This window comes from Trachypithecus francoisi, unplaced genomic scaffold (genome assembly GCF_009764315.1).
Source record: "Trachypithecus francoisi isolate TF-2019V2 unplaced genomic scaffold, Tfra_2.0 Lachesis_group16, whole genome shotgun sequence".
Lineage (NCBI taxonomy): Eukaryota > Metazoa > Chordata > Mammalia > Primates > Cercopithecidae > Trachypithecus > Trachypithecus francoisi.
In genome coordinates this window covers 88,381,800-88,398,637 of record NW_022681461.1, presented here as the reverse complement: position 1 = coordinate 88,398,637, position 16,838 = coordinate 88,381,800, and the positions used below count along the sequence as shown (strand labels likewise).

At 41.6% G+C, this 16,838-nt stretch overlaps 1 protein-coding gene across 5 annotated transcripts in view; it reads left to right on the top strand.

The window, feature by feature from the left end:
* Positions 1 to 16,292, top strand: part of ANP32B (acidic nuclear phosphoprotein 32 family member B) — a 31,483-nt gene extending 15,191 nt beyond the window's left edge. For 2 of the 5 annotated variants that reach the window (XM_033238016.1, XM_033238015.1), the window contains exons 4-7: positions 5,880 to 6,069; positions 12,113 to 12,231; positions 13,264 to 13,315; positions 15,842 to 16,292. In XM_033238016.1, coding sequence (XP_033093907.1) covers positions 5,880 to 6,069; positions 12,113 to 12,231; positions 13,264 to 13,315; positions 15,842 to 15,909 — 429 coding nt within the window. In that variant the 3' untranslated portion in view covers positions 15,910 to 16,292. Of the gene's footprint in view, positions 1 to 5,879; positions 6,070 to 8,396; positions 8,426 to 8,528; positions 11,269 to 12,112; positions 12,232 to 13,263; positions 13,316 to 15,841 lie in introns of those variants that run through there. The other 3 variants (XM_033238018.1, XM_033238017.1, XM_033238019.1) reach the window with 3 other exon arrangements.
* Positions 16,293 to 16,838: the final 546 nt, after the last annotated feature.

Here is a 16,838-nt window from a genome sequence, read left to right as displayed (position 1 = left end):
TATTTCTTTATAGTGGGGGGGGGAAATTACTGGCAATAATAATTGGTTGAGAAAGTGGTGGTTTTTTACTTTTTATAGAAGTCCCAATTTTAAAGATCAGGGCCTCTCTAGCTAGATGTATTCTTGTGACTTTGCTCTCTCCCTGCCTGATATTGTGGTGGCATCCTTCTGAAGAGAATTTTTGGGGGTATTTTGTTTTGGGTCCACTTTTGAAATTTATATATTGACTCTATAGCCTTAAACATGTCTCTTAACAATTTTTTCCCCCAGACTGGCCAAGCCATTATGCACATTTATACTCTAACAGAAAAGGCTATTTATGTTGTGTGGCATGCCTGAATTATAGATGAAACAATCAAAGACAGCTCCATTTTAAGCTTTAAGTCATCTAATTCATGATCTTGTATTCTAGCTGGATTACTGTTGCCTAGAGTTTTGCATGGAAACCCCAAGATCCTCCTCAGTCTTACATATTGGGATAAGATATGAAAAGCTAAGTTTTATTGCCACTTGGGTTGTAGACTTGCTGTGTGACCTTGGGCAAACTGCTTCTTCTCTCTGGGCCTCAGTTTCCTCATTTATAGCAGGGAGGATAATAATCCCTGCCTTACCTCACTTAGGAGTTCTGATAATAAGATAAAGTAATGTATTTACTTTGCTTTGTAAGTTAATGTACTTACTTTGCTTTTTGTCCAGTTTGTGTGGAAGTTGTAGTGGCCAGAAAAGGGCTTCCAGAGGCAGGACTGGAGGCAGGGGGCTTAATGCAGTTTGTAGGGCAGCCCCATAGGCTGTGCTATTTGGCAGAGGGTTATGTAGCATATAGGTGTCTTTCAGAATCCAGAAGAGACCCTAGAGGGTAAGACATTTCTTCTCTGTTGTCTCTATTCTGATGTCAGAGTATATTAAAATATGTGGATTTCACATCACTTGTATAGAATGCTCTGTTATTTCAGGGGAAGACAGAGTTAAATTGTAGCTTCTTTTAATGAAGAGGACTTCCTGACAACAGTTAGAAGATCTTTTCCTTCCTAAACAATTTGAGACTGCTCCAATACAGATTTAATCACCTTTTACTGAGTCTCTTTGTGTGTGTGTAATATATGTATTCTTTTACAGAGGTCTCACTATGTTAGGCTGGTCTTGAACTCCTGCCCGCAAGTGATCCTTCCACCTCAACCTCCCAAAGTGCTAGGACTACAGGCCTGAGCCACCATGTCTGGCTGAGTCTCTTTAGTTTTACATTTCATTAAGTTGTCCATATTTAAGAGCTCATATTTCTCATAAATGTAATGCCTCACCAGTGCTCCATGCATTTTGCCCTTTTTCCTATTACAGGTATACCCAGATACTCAGGCTCTTAGCAGTTTTATTCATTTCCTTCAAACCAACCCCCATTTCTAGTATTTAAGCCAACATTTACTGACTTTTGCTGCATCCAAGGACATGAACATTTGTCCATTGTATCCTTATATGACCCAGGGAAGAGAGAATGACTGTCCTCTTTTTAGAGATGAGGAAGCTGAGTTTAGAGAATGTAGATAATTGTTCGGGACAAATGGCAGAGTAGGGATTCAAATCTAAGTCTAGGCTGGGCATAGTGTTTCACACCTGTAATCCCAGCACTTTGGGAGGCCGAGGCGGGCAGATCACTTGAGGTCAGGAGTTTGAGAACAGCCTGGCCAACATGGTGAAACCCATCTCCACTAAAAATGCAAAAAATTACCCAGGCGTGGTGGCAGGCGCCTGTAATTCCAGCTACTTGGGAGGCTGAGGCAGGAGAATCACTTGAACACAGAAGGCGAAGGTTGCAGTGAGCTGATATCATGCCTCTGCACTCCAGCCTGGGTGACAGAATGACACTCCATCTCAAAAAAGGAAAAAAAAAATCGAAGTCTGCTGTGCTTTCCATAGCCCTTGGGACTTGTTCTTCTCTTTCCACCTGTAAATTTATTTCATGCCCAAATTTCCTTAAGCTGGGAATTCCAACAGGAGCACCAAATTTTAACTGCTGATGCTTTCCCATTCAGATGGGCTACACTAAGCCTTTGTTTATTGGTTAGTGACAGACATACTAATCCTAGGTTGTTGTGAGCATAAGAAACCTTTCTCCTCCCACCCCCCCCCCCTTTTTTTCCTCATTTGATTTTTAAAGAACAGAGTAGCAGGCAGTACCTTTTCACTGTTGGCCAGTTGATGACTGGCCATTACCTAATTCTCGTGGCAGCCTGAATTTTCTGATGATCAGAAGCCTTTTTCAGTGTTGTAGCACACAGCAGTGGAGCAAAAGCAAATACTGTGTGGGAGTTGTTTGTTTGCTTGAGTTTTTTCCTGATCTGGTCAGTAATGTATAAGAGGACCCTCTGGTGGCTGTGAAAGTCTCAGTTCCCCAGGATAGTGAAGGATGAAAAGTAATCTTGGTTGTGTTCACCATTTTTAGAGGATCTACTATACCCATACACTTACTGGGTGCTTTAGGCATGTTTTATTAGTAATTGTCAAAAAAAAAACTTAGCTACAAAGTGGATAGAAATAGCATGGCCCTTATTTTATATTGAGGAAGCTAAGGCTTGGGTGAGGCTGAATCCCTTGTCCAGAGTCACACACCCTGTGGCAGAGCCACAGGGCTGCACACCAGAGCTATTTCGAAAAGCCTGGGGTCCCGCCATTCTGCTGTACTTGGCACTGAGATTCCTGGCGGTGCTAGGTTGGTCTCCTGAAGTTCTAACTTGGAGAAGGTGAAGGGGGGAGAAGTTGGGTCCATTTTGACTTCTGGCAGTGTTCTTCAGTGGGGAAAAACACCATCCTCATCCTCATTAACCACATACATTTTGAACACTGTCTACTTTGAGCCCAGTTCTTACAGTCAATGCAATGATTGTGAATGCCTCTGCTTGCTACAGGGACATTAATCGAGAGACAAAGAAGGCATCAATTCAAACTTCCTTGGACACCTTTTTTAAGAGACCTGGGCCATCCAAACCATCCCCCAAAGCCCTTCTAAATTCTAAGAAGGCAAGCAAAATTATTGTTAATAAAATGTTTAATGTTTATTATGGCTAGCCTATTAGCTTACATCAAATTTCTGGTATGGTAGAGTTGTAATTTTTTCTATCAGTATTTACACATTACATTGGGATCCTGAATAATCTGTGTATAGTGTATTTTGTGCCTATTGGGCCTTAAAGCACAATTTTACTACTTTCAGCAGTTCCAGAGTACTATAGTTATTTGGGATTTTTGTTGTTTTCTTGCTTTCATTTCATTTTTCAACCTACTGGTTGGCATGTCCAAATTGTTTGATAAGGGGTGCTTTGCCAGGAAGTAGCCAGAAATCTCACATAATTGTACAGTTTCAGAAACAGGAGCGCCTTGGAGGCCCTGTGTACAGGGAGGGTCAGTGAAACTAGATAGAGAAATGACTTTTGGTATTAAAAAGCATTAGATAAATATCCGAGGTTGTATGTGTTTTTGTGCACCTATTTCTAGGAAATAATTATGAAATATAAATGGCTCATTCCTTTAAGTGGAGAATTTTTAGAGTGAACCTTTTTGGAAAAGCTGCCTGAAGCTGACTCTAGCTGGCATTGAGTCAGTCTTTGTGAAGAGAAAGCCAGCATGCTAGCTAGCTGTCTGGGGTGGCACTGCAGCATTTTTTTCCTCTTTGGCAAGAAGTCATACCTGGGCTTCTGGAAGTCAGGGCCTGACTGGAAGGAAACCTAATCTGAAAATTACATGATACAAAAGCAGCTCTATGACCAGAAGGGCTGGGGACAGCTTTCTTAAGACGTCAAGGAACTGACTATGTAAGCACATTGTTTGATCCACAGACTCTTGGATCATTGTACAATTTGTGTTTTGAGGGGTGCAACGTTTGTCTGTTGCTGTAACCCTGCTGTGTGTTCCCTGCATGAATAAAACAAGTGTGGGAGCCTCTTTCTTGATCAAGAAGATCAAGTTTCTTCATGTGCAGGGGTCAGTAGCCGTTTTCTCTAAGGGCCAAATAGTAGGTTCATTTGGCTTTATAGCTTGTTTATATAGTTTTTGTCACAACTAGTCTGCTTGGCCATTTTAGCACATAAGGAGCCATACATAAATAAATGAGTGTGACTGTGTTCCAGTAGAGCTTATTTTACAAAAACAAGTGGTGGGCCAGAATTGGCCACTGGACCACCGGTTCCCAACCCCTGCTCTAGAGCCTTGAGGCAGATTTTCATATCATTTTATATCTCCTCAGAACTACATAGATACCTTGAGTTCTGAAAATAAGGTTTTGTTTTGTCTGCCTTTCTTCTCAGGTCATTGTGAGTGTTGCCCAGCTTTCCTAATAAAGCAGCAAAGCCTGTTAAGCATCAACATTTATTTTTTAGAAATTATTTCATGTGGAAGTCCTCTTAATGTTTGTTTGGGTGTTTTTAGTACTCTTTTCTTAGAGAATACCAAGGATTTTCTCTTGATTCAGAACCATTAAGGTTGTGTTTGTGAAGCTATCTAGATATATGTACTTACTACCCCTATTCTGGAAGGCACCAGGCTATGTGCTACTTCACATTGGGTTTGCCTTTCATAGGCTGCTCCCTCTTCTATCTATAAGGGTCTACTGTTGCCTCCTGTTGCTATCTCCTGACTTGCCTATAGTGTAGTCTTAATTTACCCTTAATCAAAACTTAATAGACCTGGGATTGAAATGCTAGTACACATAATAACAAATGAAGATCTGAGTAAATACATAGACATTTTCCAATGCACTTTGACTACTCAGAAAACTTGACTTAGGCCAACTTTTTATAGCTTAACTGTTTTTAGATAGATGAAACTGATGGTTCCAAAGAAATAAGGTATTGCAACAAAATTTCAAGGTATGGTAAATAAAATCTGAAGAACTTCACATCATAGAAGTCTGGTAACATGTCCGTCTTTTCCCCAAACATTGAAAAAGAAGAGTGCAATGTTTCTCCATATTTCTGAAGTTTCAACTCTGCGCCCCTCTGCTTTTCCCCCAGCCTGTATTGACTCCTGTCTTCCCTGAAAATAGCTGCATTGCCACACTTTATATTTTATTATATTTCTTTTTTTTTTTTTTTTGAGACGGAGTCTCGCTCTGTCACCCGGGCTGGAGTGCAGTGGCCGGATCTCAGCTCACTGCAAGCTCCGCCTCCCAGGTTTACGCCATTCTCCTGCCTCAGCCTCCCGAGTAGCTGGGACTACAGGCGCCAGCCACCTCGCCCGGCTAGCTTTTTGTATTTTTTTAGTAGAGACGGGGTTTCACCGTGTTAGCCAGGGTGGTCTCAAACTCCTGACCTCGTGATCCGCCCGTCTCGGCCTCCCAAAGTGCTGGGATTACAGGCTTGAGCCACCGCGCCCGGCCTATATTTTATTATATTTCATCCTCTAGTGTTTCATGTCTGTGTCCTAAGTAAAATTGTAAGCACCCTGAGATTGTGTTATAAATCTCTAAATTTTTCCCTATACTACCACCCTAGAACATTAAAGACTGCTTGATACCCAGGAAGTTCTTAATGGCCATTTGATTACTCGAATGTTAACATTTGTTTCAGCTACATTTATTAAACTGCTTGATTGTCTCACACTGTGAAAATACCTGGATTTAATAAAAATTATTTTCAATTTATATTGCTTTAGACTACTACGCTGCCAGAAAAACACATAGTTCTGTGGGAGAGTAGATAAAGGAAGAGAGGGACTAAAGTCTAGTAACCTAATATAAAGGTTGCGAAAGACTTGATGTGTTTTTTTATATATGAGACTGAATGGGTAGCAGGAATCGAATATAGAGCCTAGAATTTTACCTCTTCAAGAGATGGGTTTGTTACTTATATTCCTTTGGTTTAGGAGTTGTGGTTTTTGATCCTTTTCTTCAGAAAAAGTTAGAATGTCTGAAAAGCCTAGACCTCTTTAACTGTGAGGTTACTAACCTGAATGACTACCGAGAGAGTGTCTTCAAGCTCCTGCCCCAGCTTACCTACTTGGATGGCTATGACCGAGAGGACCAGGAAGCACCTGACTCAGATGCTGAGGTGGATGGTGTGGATGAAGAGGAGGAGGATGAAGGTGAGTAAACTCAGCATCCAGTGAACCTGATGTCTGCCTTTCAAAGCCTCTGATGAAAGCTATTGGATGTTGGCCAGGCGCAGTGGCACACACCTGTAATCCCAGCACTTTGGGAGGCCGAGGTGGGGGGCATTGCTTGAGCCCAGGAGTTTGAGACTAGCCTAGGCAACATGGCAATACCTTGTTTCTACAGAAAATAGAAAAAAAAAATTAGCCAGGTGTGGTGGCACATACCTGGAGTCTTAGCTACTCAGAAGACTGGAGGCAGAGGTGGGAGGATCACTTGAACCTAGGAGTTTGAGGCTACAGTGAGCCATGATTGTGCCTCACTGCACTCCATCTCAGAAGACAGAGAGACTGCCTCAAAAAAAAAAAAGCTACTAGATGTTCTTACTATTGAGGAAAATTGTGTGTGCACGCGCGTGTGTGTGTATATTTTTTTAAATGTAGGCATTCCATTAAATTGATAGCCTAGGCCTATTTCATAAGCCCCTGGCCTCAAGGGATCCTCCCACCTCAGCCTCCCCAAGTGGTGGGATTATAGGAATGAGACTTTGAACCTGGCCCGGGAAGCATCTCCTGAAGCCTACAAGCTAGTTTAGGATGCTGCGCATGTTAAACTGTAAACGCCTTACTCTTACAGGCTTGCCACCCTGCTGTTTTCAAGTCTTCCTACTTTAGGGGTCTTCAACCCACAGGCCACAGACAGGTACCACTCCATGACCTGTTAGGAACCAGGCCGCATGAGCGGTGGGGAAGCCTCATCTGTATTTACAGCCACTCCCCATTGCTCATATTACTGTCTGGGCTCCACCTCCTGTCAGATCAATAGTGGTATTAGATTCTCATAGGAGCACAAACCGTATTGTGAACTGCACGTGTGAGGGGTCTAGGTCGCATACTCCTTTTGAGAATCTAATGCCTGATGATCCAAGGTGGAGCTGAGGTGGTGATGCTAGTGCTGGGGAGTGGCTGCAAATACAGATTAATATTAACAAAGAGGTTTGACTGTACAGAGATCATAATAAATCAATTGCAGACTCATCAAACCCTATCTGTGAGTAGCAAGTGACAATTAAGCTGCATCTGGTGGCAGGCTTTATGGTGGCAAGTGAGTTGGTGTACTTCAGTTGTACAGCTGCATCTGGTGACAGGCTTTAAGTCAGAATCTGATGCTTAATTTAGTCCGTGCCTGGCCTCCCCATTTTTTTATTTACCACTTCCATCCGCACCTCTTTCCTGCACTGCGTATTCGTCTAAGTCACAGTTTTGGTAGGCCCACAAGCTAACCCTATCCAACATGAGTAAAAAACGTCGCTGGAGAACTTCTTTGTAAAGGGGGAAAGATCCAATAATGAGACAGCGGAAGACAAGATTGCCAATGAAAAGAAAGCTTCATTGAAAAGAAAATACCAAGAGTGCTCCTTAAATTACAGGTTCATTGCAACAGATGATTCACATTCTCCAAGCCCACTTTGTATAATATGTGGCAACCAGCTATCCAACAAAGCCATGAAACCTTCGAAACCGCTTCACTGGTTGGGCACAGTGGCTCACGCCTGTAACCCCAGCACTTACGGAGGCCAAGGTGGATCACCTGAGGTCAGGAATTCAAGACCAGCCTGGCCAACATGGGGAAACCCCGGCTCTGCAAAAATACAAAAATTAGCCAGGCATGGTGGTGCATACCTTTAGTCCCAGCTTCTCGGGAGGCTGAGGCATGAGAATTGCTTGAACCTAGGAGGCAGAGGTTGCAGTGAGCTGAGATTGCGCCACTGCACTTTAGCCTGGGCGATAGAGCAAGACTTCATCTCACAAAAAAAAAAAAAAAAAAAAAGTTGCTTCACCACTTGGAGACCAAGCACCCTGCATTTAAAAGACAAGCCTTTGGAGTTTTTCAAAAGAAATAAATGTGAACATGAAAAACAGAGGCAATTATTGAAAGCTTCCACTTCATCAAATGTGACTGCAATGAGAACATCTCATTCTTAGTGGCTAACTGCATTGCTAAAGCAAAGAAGTCCTTAACTAACTGCATTGCTAAAGTAAGACGCCCTTTACTGTTGAAGAGTTGATCCTGCCTGCTGCTAAGGACATTTGTCATGAACTTTTAGGAGAGGCTGCAGTTAAGCTGCAGTTCAAAAGGTGGCACGTGTTCCTCTTTCGGCTAGCACCATAACTAGATGAATTGATGAAATAGGAGAGGATATTGAGGCACAGTTGTTAGAGAGGATTGATGAGTCACCATGGTACGCAATACAGGTTGATGAGTCTGCCAGTGTTGACAACATGGCAACAATGCTTGTTTTTGTGCGATATATTTTCAGGAGGATGTGCATGAGACTATGTTATGTGTACTTCGTTGCCAACCAACACCACAGCTGCAGAACTATTCAAGTCTTTTGAATGATTACATATCAGGAAAACTGAATTGGTCATTTTGTGTCGTATATGCACAGATGGAGCGGCTTCCATGACTGGATGGCTTTCTGGTTTACTACTCGAGTCAAAGAGGTCACTTCTGGATGTGAGTCTATGCACTGTGTCATCCTTAGAGAAATGCTGGCTAGCTGACAAATGTCACCTGAACTTAACTTTTTGCAGGATGTGATTAAAATTATCAACCACATTAAAGTACATGCCCTTAACCCGTGTCTGTTCACACAGTTCTGTGAGATGGATGCAGAGAACACTTCTCTTACACAGAGAAGCGAGATGGTGTTCTAAAGGTGGATCGCTGGCCAGAGTTGTTGAGTTACGAGGCCTGCTCTAGAGATTTCTTTTAGAATTAACAGTCACCACTAGCAGAACATTTTAGTAACACAGAATAAGTGGTAAAACTTTTTTTTTTTTTTAAGTTCAGGGGTACATGTGCAGGTTTGTCGCATAGATAAACATGTGCCATCCCATCACCTAAGTATTAAGCCCACTGTCCATTAGCTAGTCTTCCTGATGCTCTCCCTCCACAGCCCCCACAGGCCACAGTGTGTGTTGTTCCCCTCCACGTGTCCATACTCACCATTCAGCCCCTACTTATGAGTGAGAACATACGTTACTTAGTTTTCTGTTCTGAGCACTGGGATTTTTGACATGTTTCAAACAGTAGCAGTGATTTTGAAAGAGCCTGAGCCAGGGCCGCCTTTCTCGCAGCTGGTGCATGATCACCTATCTCAGCTTTCAAAAGAGTTTGAACATTACTTCCCAATCACAAAAGACCCCAACCTGGGAAGGAATGGATCCACGACCCATTTGTGAATAAGCCAGGTCAATCGACTTTGTTCATGCTTGAAGAGGATCAACTGGTTGAGATCGCAAATGGCAGTGGCCTTAAAAGTATGGTTTGAGACAACTTCAAAATCTCTATATTCTGGATTAAAATCAAGGTGGAATATCCCGAGATTGCCAAAAAAGCACTGAAAAACCTGCTTCCATTTCCAGTATCCTATGTTTGTGAAGCAAAGGTTTCTGCAGTGACAGCAACCAAAACAAGATTATGGAGTATACTGGACATAAGCAGCACACTTCGGGTGTCAGTGTCTGCCATTGCCCCCAGATGAGACTGTCTAGTTGCAGGGAAAACAAGCTCAGGGTTCCCACTGATTCCACATTATCATGAGTTGTATAATTATATCATTATACATTACAATGTAATAATAGAAATAAAGTGCAGAATAAACATAATGCATTTGAATCATCCTGAAACCATCCCCCGACCCCCAGGCTGTGGAAACATTGTCTTCCACAAAACTGGTCCCTGGTGCCAAAAAGGTTGAGGACCACTGTCCTACTGTACTACAGTCATCATCTTGGGTAAATACTTATCTCTTGATTCATAGGGCCTGACACTTAGTAGGTACTTGGTACCTGTTTGTTATTGCCAACTATAAATAAAATAGCTTTCCCTTCCATTGACATATGACCAGAGTTTAAAAGGTAATGATTTCAAATAACTATATGTTAGATTCCATTTTTCATTCATAAGGGAAATAATCTCTGATCATAACATAGAATTAAAAGATGATTTTCAGTAGTTTTGGCATTTGACCCAGAATGTTTACATATTGTACAGATTTCCTGATTTTAAGAAATAACTAATACTTTCTACCCAAGATATCACTCCTGATAAGTTTGTGTTTTCTTTGTGTGCTGAGTTTGTTTACTCTCAGTCGCTCTTAGAATAAAACACTTCTTACTTCCAGGTGGCTTAGAGCAGAGTTTCCAACATTTTTGGCACCAGGGACTGGTTTCATGGAAGACAGTTTTTCCACAGATGCGGGAAAGGGGTTGGGGGCAGCAGCTGAATGGTTTTGAGATGAAACCATTCCACCTTAGATCAGGCATTAGATTCTCATAAGGAGTGCACAGTCTAGATCCCTCCCATGAGCAGTTCACAATAGAATTTGCACTCATGAGAATCTAACAGGTGATGTGACAGGAGGCAGAGCTCAGGTGGTAATGTTCACTGGCCTGCTCTTCACCTCCTGCTGTGTGGCCCAGGCCACGGACCAGTGCCAGTCCTGGGAGTTGGGGATCCCTGGCTTCGAGGAAGCAGAATGATTAGTTTTCACATCAGTCAATATAAATACCTCTTTTCTTTAAAAATTAGCACATACAGCAGAAATTATCAAGAAAATAAGAGGAAGAAAAGGAGTTTGGGTGCAATTAATGGAAGCATTTTTGCAGTTTTATTTTGAAGCATATTGAGACAGGCAAAAGTTAATGAGTTATAAGGTGGTAAAATGGACAGAGAATAGGACATCTCACCTACTTCCAAATGTTACGTCCCTTTGTCCCTTCTATAGTTTTTCCATTTTTCCTAAAAACCGTTTGTGCTTGTTGTCTATTTAAGTTCACCTCAAGGACAGCCACATGTGCAAGAGCCGGTAAAGGACATTCCTTGGAAGGTGGGGGTCAGTTCCTGAGAGGAAAGATGGATCAGCCAACAAATACTGAAGCATTTCCTATGTGCCAGGCACTATGGAAAATAGTGATTAAAAAAAAAAAAAAAACAAGATTCCTACCCTCTTGGACCTTACAGAGAAATGGTTATATATTTTTTAAATCATAAATAGGCTGTGTATGGTGGCTCACACTTGTAATCCTAACACACTTGGGAAGGGTGAGGAAGGATGATTGCTGGAATCCAGGAGTTCAAGACCAGCCTGGGCAACATAGCCAAACCCCATCTGTACAGAAAAAAATTGTTTTAAATTAAAAATCGTAAATAATAATTGCAAGTAAGCAAAGTATGTTGTAATGGAGAAGCACCACATACTCATGGTGAGAGCCTATGACCTGACATTGGGAGGTCTGGTGAGTAAGACTGCCTAAGCAAGTGATGTTGACTGAAACTCCAAGGTGGAGTCAGTTAGCCAAGCAAAGAGGATGGAAAGAGCACGCAGAGACCAGGAGGCAGGTGAGAGCATGGTGAGCTCTAGGACCCAGGAGAAGCAAGAACTGCCACACTAGCGGTCTGCACAATCAGGTAGAGATGCAGGTGCCTCTCAGCCTCCTGTCCCCTGAGTCACAGGGTTATTATGGGTGTTTCTCAGGTTTCTGATTTGAGCAGCTGACTGTGACTCTGGTATCATTACCCAAGAGAAGGTACATGATTTTTTTTTTTTTCACTTTTTACTGTGGAAAATTTCAGACAGTGACAAAGGTAAAAATAATAGCGAAACAAACCCCCGTGTTCTTATCACTCAGCTTCAGCAATTATTGATCATAGCTGATCTTGGTTTATTCCTGCATACCCTTCCATTCTTCCCCACTCTATATTATTTTGAAGCAAATCTTAGCCATTGTATCATTTCATCAGCGAGAATTAAAGTGTTTGTCCTGTCTACTAGGACTTCTAGCTCTCTTGATTTTATGGGACTCTATTGGACAAAGGGACTGAGCTTTGTCTCGTAGTAGACAGAAAGTGACTGCAGTTTGTGGCCTTACCAGCATTTGTTCTGTGAGCCAGCCCACAGATCCTCAATACCTTGTGCCCTGTGGAGCATCGAGGATATTTAATGAATCCCTTTTGGACTGTTTTCAGAAGGAGAAGATGAGGAAGATGAGGAGGATGAGGATGGTGAAGAAGAGGAGTTTGATGAGGAAGATGATGAAGATGAAGATGTAGAAGGGGATGAGGATGATGATGAAGTCAGTGAGGAGGTCAGTGCAGCTGTTTTCTACCTTGCTTCCTATTTGTAATTACAACAAAAGTGAGGGTTTCAAAAAGATGACAAAAGAAAAGAAAAACACCTTTTGAAGAAATTAGTATACCTGTAAATACATTTACAATATGAATCTGGTTAATTTAGTTTTTGTCTGCCTTTAAATAACTACTAAATGGAATGCCTACTGAACTCAAACTAGTACGGTTCCTGGCTGTGCAAGGTAAGTTCTGGCCCTCTGGGGGAAGGAATGAGTTGAGTATTCAGTATGGTGAGAAAACTGGAAATGTTGAGAATTGATGGTATGTCTGTTCCTTCATTGAATTGTAGGGAAGTCTATGTTTACCAAGTCTAAATTTTTTCTTGTATATTCAGTTTAATTCAGTAAATATATACCTGCTATGTTAAAGAGTTGGGGGTACAAAATGAAATGAGATTGTGGTGTGCCCTGAAAGAGCAGATAGTCTGGTTTGTAGAATACCCAATAATAGAGGATCCCTGAGGAAATGAAAGCTATACGAGGGCAGGAGAAAACTGTGTCTTGACTTTGACCCTCAAAGAGGTTTGAGAAACAGGCAGACAACATTAGTTGTTAACAAAACGCATCTTCTTGTGTAGTATAAAAATAAGGCTAGGGATTTGTGTGATCTCATTAGGTGTATGATTGATATTAAGGTTCTGAAAGAAGCTTTGTATATGAATGGGATATAGAAAGGAATTTTTGTCTAAACCGGTTTTGAAATTTGAGATTTTAAGATGATTTCTTGAATTATCCAAAGTTATATACTAATTAAACATCTAGCAAATGAACTGCTTGCTTCTTAAAAAAGTTTTTTTTAGAAAAATTATAAAGCACATTAAGGAAAATCAGTGGGTCTTGGTACATCAAAGTAGATAAAAATAACATTACAGTTTCCTGCTTGATTGATATTGTCACATTTATTTGTACTTAGTTTGGCAGAATTTGTACTATTTGCACTTTTCAGTTTGGCAGAATTAATCTAATGTTAGGCTGTTTGCTATTCTTTAGGAAGAAGAATTTGGACTTGATGAAGAAGATGAAGATGAGGATGAAGATGAAGGTGGGCCTAATGCATGCATTTTGATCATTCTCAGTTAAAAATTAGATAAAAACATCCATTATTTAGAATTTGATCCCACTGAGAAGAAAATAAAATACCCTTGGCTCTGGCGGTCTACACACACATTCACGTTCTCATTTCTATCATCCCATCAGTGTGTCTGTGCTGGTGCAGGCTCCTTGCTGCTACAGCAGTTATTCCTGTCTGATGGCATGGGTCCTGTTGGTCTTCAGTCCTCATGGGTTTTTTTGAGGGGGGGGGGGCGGTGGTGTTGTTTTGAGACAGAGTCTCATTCCGTTGCCCAGGCTGGAGTGCAGTGACACTATCTCGGCTCACTGCAAGTTCCGCCTCCTGGGTTCACACCATTCTCCTGCGTTAGCCTCCCAACTAGCTGGGACCACAGGCGCCTGCTACCACGCCCAGCTAATTTTTTGCATTTTTAGTAGAAACAGGGTTTCACCATGTTAGCCAGGCTGGTCTCGAATTCCTGGCTTCAAGTGATCCACCCACCTCGGCCTCCCAAATTACTGGGATTACAGGCATGAGCCACTGTGCCTAACCTGGTCCCCATGTTTTAAATATGTTTTTAGGACCAGTCATTTGGTTTACTGCCAAGTGTGAGGTTTCTGTGTTTGGGAGTTATTTCATTTAAAAAAAAAAAAAAGGGCTTTAATAATTGAACCATCATTTTCAGGATATATAAACAGATGTAGCAGTTTCCCAGTTTTATCAGTGTTAGTCCTTTCCCCACTACAACCAACACGAGTGAAATAGCTGTTACTTAAAATTTAATACTGTTGAAAGTATGCCACCCTGGACAACGTAGACCCTGTCTCGACAGAAAATTTAAAAGTTAGCTGGGAACGGGTGGGGTGGCTCATGCCTGTAATCTCAGCACTTTAGGAGGCCGAGGCAGGTGGATCTCCTGAGTTCAGGAGTTCGAGAGCAACCTGGCAACATGGTGAAATCCTGTGGTAGCACGCAGTCAAACCCAGGAGGCAGAGATTGCGGTGAGCTGAGATCACACCACTGCACTCCCCTGGACAACAAAGCAAGACTCTGTCTCAAAAAAAAAAGTTAGCTGCTCATGGTGGTACACGCCTATAGTCCCAGCTACTCGGGAAGCTGAGGTGGGAGAACTGCTTGAAGTTGCAGTGAGGCTGTGATGGTGCCGACGCACTCCAACCTGAGTGACAGAGAGAGACCTTGTATCAAAAAATAAATAAAAGTCTCATGGTTGTGTCTCAGAATCAGGTGTTCACTGTGCTTTTGGCTCATGTTTTCTCAGCATCCACTTTGTGTCAAGCTCTCAATTACATTTACACTAGATACTACCCTGGTTAGGACCTGGTCACTGCCTTTAAGAACCTGTATGATTGGGAGACCGAGGCGGGCGGGTCATGAGGTCAGGAGATCGAGACCATCCTGGCTAGCACAGTGAAATCCCATCTCTACTAAAAATATAAAAAAATCAGCCGGGTGTGGTGGCGGGCGCCTGTAGTCCCGAGTCAAGATCGCACCACTGCACTGCAGCCTGGGCAACAGAGTGAGACTCTGTCTCAAAAAAAGAAAAAAAGCTGTCTGAAATACGATTTTAACATATAGTTAATTTCATTAAAATAACCATGGATTTTATTAGTTGAAAAAGTTGGTCTATATGTCTCTGTGTCTCGACTACATAATACTCTTAAGAAGTTCCTTTATAGTTAATACTAGTTTGCTACAATTTGAGTCTTAACGATGTTCCATACTAAGTGTTTTTTGTGTTATTTAATTCTCAGAGTAACATTTTAAAGTCAGTACCATTGTCCCCATTTTACAGATGAAAAAGACTTAAAGAGGTTAAGCTTGTCCGAGGTCACTTGAAAATAAGCATGGCTTGAAGACATGCTAGATAGCACGAGGGTTTTTGTTTTGTTTTTTTGGAGACACAGTTTTGCTCTTGTCACCCAGTTGGAGTGCAGTGGCACAATCTCAGCTCACTGCAACCTCCACCTCCCGGATTCAAGCAATTCTCATGCCTCATCCTCCGGAGTAGCTGGGATTACAGGTGGATGCCATCATGCCTGGCTGATTTTTTTTTTTTTTTTTTTTTTTTTAGTAGAGACAGGGTTTCACCACGTTGGCCAGGGTAGTCTAGAACTCCTGACCTCAGAAGATCCGCCCGCCTTGGCTTCCCAAAGTGCTGGGATTACAGGCATGAGCCACCGCGCCTGACCAGCTCAGGTTATTAATACGCATTTTAGTAACTGCTAGATTTGTAAAAAGAAACATCTGGAAGAAAACACCTTAAAACTGAGGAAACTGGATTAACTTTCCTGTGTGAGTTGAGGTGCTGCTGTGCATTTTGCTTTTCTTGGTTCTGTGGTCACCACTTATACTCGCTATTAATCACCTATATTAATCTGATCAAGTTTACATTGTTTTATCCCCTAACTGTCAAAAACTTTGTTGTTGCCTTCATTGGCAGTAATCTAAGCAAAATGCCTTGCCACTGTCCTAAAGTCAATTTTTGTTACTGTTCAGAGGAGGAAGAAGGTGGGAAAGGTGAAAAGAGGAAGAGAGAAACGGATGATGAAGGAGAAGATGATTAAGACCCCAGATGACCTGCAGAAACAGAACTGTTCAGTATTGGTTGGACTGCTCATGGATTTGGTAGCTGTTTAAAAAAAAAAAAAGGTAGCTGTGATACAAACCCCAGGACACCCACCCACCCAAAGAGCCAAAGAATAGTTCCTGTGACATTCCGACTTCCTTCCATGTAGTCCCTCTTGGTAATCTACCACCAAGTTTGTGGACTTCACCCCAACAAAATTGTAAGCGTTGTTAGGTTTTTGTGTAAGACTCTTGCTGTAGCGTGGATAGCTGTGATTGGTGAGTCTACCGTCTGTGGCTACCAGTTACACTGAGATTGTAACAGCATTTTTACTTTCTGTACAACAAAAAAGCTTTGTAAATAAAATCTTAACATTTTGGGTCTGTTTTTTCATGCTTTTCTTTTTAATTATTATTTTTTTTTTTTTACATTAGGACATTTTATGTGACAACTGCCAAAAAAGTATTTTTAAGAATTTAAGTGAAATAAACACGTTACTCTTTGGTAAAGCCTAGTTGTATGCTTACATTTTTAAATTACACTCTCATTGTAAGCTCATGTTAAAACACACCAAAGAACTGGTTTATTTGGCATTTTTATATTAGTAGTTGTTGAGGGCAATTGCACAAATGTGTAGGATCTTTAAGCATTTAGATCAAATCCTCATTGATAACTGAGGAGTAAATGAAGCATACTTTTAAAAATAATGTTCAAAATGGAATACTCTGGTGCCCTGAAAACCAGTAAAATAATGTTAGGTTTCAAGTATTATGTGAATTAAGGGAAAGAAGATAGTGTAAAGCAGAAGGCCTTCACCAGAATCCCAAGAGATCTGAATTCTAGTTCTGACTCTGCCACTGATTTTCTCTGTGACCTTGTGTTGACTCTGGATCACCTCCCAGTCTGTAAAATTGAGGGGGTGTGACC